Raw genomic sequence first — 5,899 nt, forward strand, 5'->3', positions numbered from 1 at the left:
AAATGGTATAAATTATGCAATTGCTAGTTATGAAGTTTCCGCCATTCCTCATTCCTGTTCATTTTGGAGTACGAATATTCGTTTCAGAATCTTGTTTTCAAATATTTTCAGTTTACATTCTTCCCTCAGAGTAAGCGACCTTATTTCGCAACAATGCATCACAACAGGCATGATTATCGTTTTATGTATTTTAAGTTCCAGATTCCCTGACAGAATTCGCGACGACAAAGCAAAAATTTAACAGTAATAACACGAAATCCTTGCCTTCAGTCGACATCAAATTTCTTCGTGGTTATGTTTTTGGTCTGTTAATAATGATCCTAGATATTCGAAAATATACACTTTGTCGAAAGTATTATTTGGTATTTTAAGCATCCATAATTTGCAGTATTACGATCCCAAGGAACTTCCATATTTAGTTTTCTCTGCATTGAAGAAAAAAGTAATTGGTTTCGAAAAACAGAAAGAGAGATTTACAAAATAAATTTTGGATATAGCCAAATTCATCCTAGTCCCTTTTCTTACAAATTTCGATTCAAAACCAAAATCAACTGTTTGATATGGATTTGGTGTTGATTATTTTGAAGAAAAATAGTGTTTCGTAAAGCATAAGATAATATTTACGAAATAGTGTTTATGAAGGTGCTTTGATTTGATTGTTTTGAGGAAGAAAAAATAACTTGTTAAAAAAAAAAAAAAAAAAAAAAAAGAGGAAAGAGATATCTGAAAGATACATATGGTGTCCCATTCACAGTGCTTATTCTACTTCTAAATTTCTATTAAAAACTTAAGCCAATTGTTTGTTTTTCGATCCTTATTGATTAGTTTGGAAAGGAAATAGTTTCGAAAAATACTAAGAGTCATTTACAAAATAAAATTGGTTCATCTTATATTATTTCTCATTCTTTACTCCTTCTTTACGATTTCTTTTTTCCATAGGGTTTTCCAATATTTCGAGGGGCCAATTAGGCGTGTGAAGTCTTTGCACCATCTCTTACGCTTCTACAAGCCGTTGGAAGTAAACTTTCAGAACTTTGAGGAAGAATCGGAGCGAAAAATGAAAGGATTTGGGAAAGACCAAAACATACAATATACAGTACTATACTAAGCAACCGTCTGCAGTGACGTCACAGCAGTGATGCTCAGCAGAGCGTTTCTCAGCTCAATAAGACTGTGAAAATCAGCGCTTTCGCACGTGCCTCGTCGTAGCCGTGATCGTCTAGTGGTTAGGACATTGCGTTGTGGCCGCAATAACCCAGGTTCGAATCCTGGTCACGGCAATGGGTACATTGCCACGGCAGGAGGCGATATTTTTAATGAATATTTATAAACTTATTACATTAAATGCTGTATGAAGTCAGTACTTCCATCTTCATTTCTGGATTTTTAGGTTTAAATAATACACTTTATTTTTATCTCCTATACTTGAAAACACTTCAAGTTATATTTTCTTCCTATCGTGTTAAAAAAATTACGAAAAAAGAAAATATAAAAATAATATTTCACACAAACTTTAGTGCTGTGATGTGAACACTTTCAATGTCTAGAACCAACAATTAATAGGCCAAAGCCGTATGTACGAAGAAGCTAAATACTGATTGAAAGCAGGGAATTCGTGTTATTATTCAATCCAAACTTTTTTTTTTTTTTGTCTTCGAATTCTGCGGAACAATTTCAAGCTTAAAATAAAATAACTCTTGTGCTGTATGGTTGCGAAACATGATCGTTTACTTTGAGGAGTGAACGCATACTGAACGTATTTGAAAATAAAACTCTGAGATGAATATTCGGACCCAAGATAGACGGAAATGGGGTAATGGCGTAAACTTGTTAGAGAGAAACTGCACAGTTTCTACCGTTTACCTAACATTGTTTGGGTCATTAAAGTCTAGGAAGCTAAGGTGGGTATATCATGCAGTCAGAATGGACGACAACACGAACGCTTTCAAAATTTTAACTGGAAATCCAACAGGAGTAAGGCCTAGACCCAAATAACAGGACAATCTTAAGATGAATCTCTAAGGAATAGGAATCATAGTAGAAACTGGATCCAGTTGGCTAAGGACATAAGTCATTGGAAGAGGTTTAGAGAATTCGGCATTGAATTTTTGAGATTCCATATGCCACAAAGTTCGTTAATTAGTTAATAAAACAGAAAGTATTGACAAGTTTGTAGTTGTATATCTTTAAACCTAGGGTTATTCTTGATTTCATGCAGTGAGTGTCAAATGTTTACGTCAGGACTTCGAGCTTTCTTTATATTTTATCGCGCCAAGTACACATACGCTTTATTGTGTAATAATGCAATATCACACAACGGCAATCTTTACTTCATATATTCACCCAGCGTCGTGGAACAACTAGAGATCTCGAACTCTGATATAGAAAACTAGAATAATAATGACTTCTGGATGATCATGTGCTGGTCATACATCATACAGTTGAAGTAGGCGATCTGGCGCTTCAATCCCTTTGTGGGCTGGAATTAGTGAAGAAACGTTTACGGAAAATTTTGAGTTTCATGTAAAGCTGTTTTTGCTACATCGCTATTGTACCGTTAGCTAGAAGTCTCATGAAAGAATAGTAACATAAAGTGAAAACTAAGAATTCTTTATTTCTGGAAAACATGTTCGAAATATTTAGAATACTTTTTCCATAGAATTCATTTCTGATAACAGAAAATATTTATATTGACGTTATATCAATTTCATATGTGTAATACAATGCTTTCTTATAACTTTACTACTTTTCTACATTTATATAGCTCCATCTCATATAAATAAATAGGGCTAATATAAAGTAGCTACTGCAAGTTTTCCATATCCAAAATTCCAAAGTTTAACTGAAGTAACTCGATCAAAAAAATACTAATTTTTTTCAGGAAATAAAAAATGATTTTTATGTATTCAATCAAAAGCAAAGTAAATTTTATCTAATAACTATTCTTCGAATTATAATAGTTATTCTTCGAATTAAAAAAAAATGTAAAAGAAAAGTACGAAGTAGCAAGTTTGAATTAATAACAATAGTAATTTAATTTTGTGATACAGTTTTTTTTCTGAGTACTTTTTTAGAATGTCTATACAAGTCTATAATGATGAACAAGGTTGTTCCTACTATATTACCATAGAGAAATAGATAGAGTCATAGATAAAGTAATATTCTTTATAAGAAATATTTATACTGTTTTTCCCATTTAAAAAAAAAATCAGAAACTATTTGTATTTTTCCTGTACTCTACTCACACACACACACACACGCACACATACATACGAAGAAAGAGAGAGAGAGAGAAGAACACCATGTAAATATTTCCAAGTATGAAACAATATTAGAAAATTTTCGAGTTATGAGAAGTTGTTAATGGAAAATTATAATCTATTGTTATGTAATATTCCTATACATGCATTCAATCTATTTTATAGCTTTGTATGAAGTTAATACTTAGTCATGGATACTTATTTAAAACGGAAAATTTTCCGCTAAAATGCTTATAGTGAAAAATTTTCTGCAGAAAATTTTTCCCCTCACATCACTGGCTGTAAGTTAAGCGAGCTAATTTAATTTGGTTGCGTCATTTCATGTACCATATATTTTTATATCAATTTCTATATTTTCACTTATAATTAGTGTTGTCCACGAAACGACGAAATTCGAAGTCCATTTTAAAATTCGAGACGAAACGAAAAATTTCTCGAAGCTCTTTGACAATACTAATTCACATAAGTCACTAGTTCATCTCAAATACTGCTTTATTGTCCCATGATCCATAGCATAGAAACCAGAAATTGATAACTATTGTAAAAATGCAATGAAGACCATTTATCAACGTTTGAAGGTACGCAAGTCAATAAACGATAACTCCAATAATAAATTGGGTTTATGTCTTGTTATATTACATTCTTTGTGTATCTCTCGCGACGCAGAAGTATTCTGATGACTTCTAGATTACTAATTCCCAACCTTGGGAGCGTGAAGAGCGAGCAAGAGAGGCGCAAGCCATGACAGAAATAAAATGTGAATTTATGAATTAATCATAACTTTTAATAAGCATTTACAGTAGCTTTACCAAACTGCAAAACGCTACATGTTTGACATTTTGTCTCTCCTATTCCTATTCAAGATTTCTACTTTATTTAAAACTAAATAATTACATAAATTATTATTATTATTATTATTATTATTATTATTATTATTATTATTATTATTATTATTATTATTATTATTATTATTATTATTATTATTATTATTATTTACAAAGTTGTCAAAAATGAGTACAAAATGGTATTTCAGTGTTTAAGATGGAATTCAGAAACTTGTCAAGGAAAGGCAAAGAAAAACTTAAAAGTGATACTTGACATTGTTTTTCCTTCATAAGTTTCTTGATATTCGGTGGTAAGTTTGACAAAGCACATCTGAGATCACTTTTCACTTCTAAACGGTTGCGATACTTTGGTTTTTATTGTGGTCAACGTCGAAACTCCTGGTTCACGGAGGTAAGTGTCGAGAACTGAACAAGAACTTTTAAGGCTTCTTTTTGCTACTCTTCCCTCAACAGGCAAAAAAAAAAAAAAAAAAAAAAAAAAATCTTTCAAAGACGTTGACTGTAATAGTACTTCAATCGCACCTGAATCGCACTTCATTTCAGTCTCTTCCTCCTGAATTTCATTTGGTAGTATATCCATATCAACGGTAAAAGGTGTTCTTGCTAATTTGCTCTGCCCGTCTTCTTCAGTAAGATAGTGCTTGAATTTATCACAGTCTAAGTCTAGGTGTGAGATGATATTGTCTCTCCACGTGATTAAATCACACTCTTTACTGTCAAAAAGTTCATTTAATCGAGGAAAAAGACGAAAAGTTGGGCGTAGAAGCATTCAGACCAAGGATGTTATAAAATAGAGGATCGAGCCCATACGTAGCTTCATCATATGAACTACATGAAGCCAAAAAACAACCGAGCATCGTCCGAGCTGGCACGTCTGATTGGCTACTCTCGTTTCCGCCATGATTGTTTGCTAGAAACATTGTGATCTTAGTGGCTCGGAGTGAGCAGAATAGGTGTGGCGAAGCTGTGACGTATGGCTTCATGATTTTGTTGTATGGGCAGATCCTCTATTTTATAACATCCTTGATTCAGACGGTGTTTTCATTATTATCTTTTCCATGAAAGCTCTTCTTACGTCATAAGAAGTTAGTATGTTCGTGTCTCTACCTTGGGGCTTGGGATTAAGATTGATTAATGTTTCAAAAAGGTCCAGCAAGGTATGGAAAAGAAAATACAAATATGTCACCAGTAAAAGAAGTATAAAGTTTATCTTTTCCCACAATTAGAAGAAATATTTCCACATCAGACTTACGTCCGTACAGCCCACTTGAGATAATACCTTTCGACAACCAATGAACTTCGATATGGAAAAGTAAAGTTTCATGATTAGCACTGAGGTCGTCACACATAGCCTCGAAGAGACAAGTATCCAGAACACTTGACTTTATAAAATTAAGAACTTGATTAGCCAATGATAAGGCCTGCTTCAGTTTTTCTGGTAAAGTTTTTGCAGCTATGGCTCGCATGTAAATTAAGCAGTGCAAACCAATTCTTTTAGAATTTCCGTCCTTTGCTAGCTTTATAAATCCAGACCGAGAACCTAACATTGCTGGAACTCCATCAGTACATATCCCCATCTGTCCCAAGACAAATCATTTTTTAAAAAAATGCTGATAGTAGGAAAAAAAAAAAAAAAGAAACATCAGAACCTTTGAATGATGTCTCAAAACTTTTTGAAAGCAATATTTCTTCCATTAATCTCTTTCCATTTACAAACCGACAATACTATTAAATGACAACTTTGAAATTATGTGCGTGGAATCATCACACTACAGGAAAAAAATAAATAAAATT

At 32.8% G+C, this 5,899-nt stretch overlaps 1 protein-coding gene and 1 non-coding gene across 2 annotated transcripts; one reads left to right on the forward strand and one right to left on the reverse strand.

The window, feature by feature from the left end:
- Nucleotides 1-1,208: 1,208 nt before the first annotated feature.
- On the forward strand, nt 1,209-1,280 carry TRNAH-GUG (transfer RNA histidin (anticodon GUG)). The gene has a single exon. It is a non-coding gene; the product is annotated as a tRNA-His (tRNA).
- Nucleotides 1,281-5,244: 3,964 nt separating this feature from the next.
- LOC145660904 (protein FAM200B-like) lies at nt 5,245-5,682 on the reverse strand. The gene has a single exon (XM_081726336.1). The coding sequence runs from the start codon at nt 5,680-5,682 to the stop codon at nt 5,245-5,247; it is 438 nt and encodes a 145-aa protein (XP_081582462.1).
- Between the last annotated feature and the right edge of the window lie 217 nt (nt 5,683-5,899).

Source organism: Thermobia domestica, chromosome 9 (genome assembly GCF_964235325.1).
Source record: "Thermobia domestica chromosome 9, izTheDome1.hap1.1, whole genome shotgun sequence".
Taxonomy (NCBI): domain Eukaryota; kingdom Metazoa; phylum Arthropoda; class Insecta; order Zygentoma; family Lepismatidae; genus Thermobia; species Thermobia domestica.

Bases quoted from the DNA above. Each gene is read 5' to 3' on its own strand.
- LOC145660904 (XM_081726336.1), bottom strand. From the start codon at position 5,682: ATGGGGATATGTACTGATGGAGTTCCAGCAATGTTAGGTTCTCGGTCT.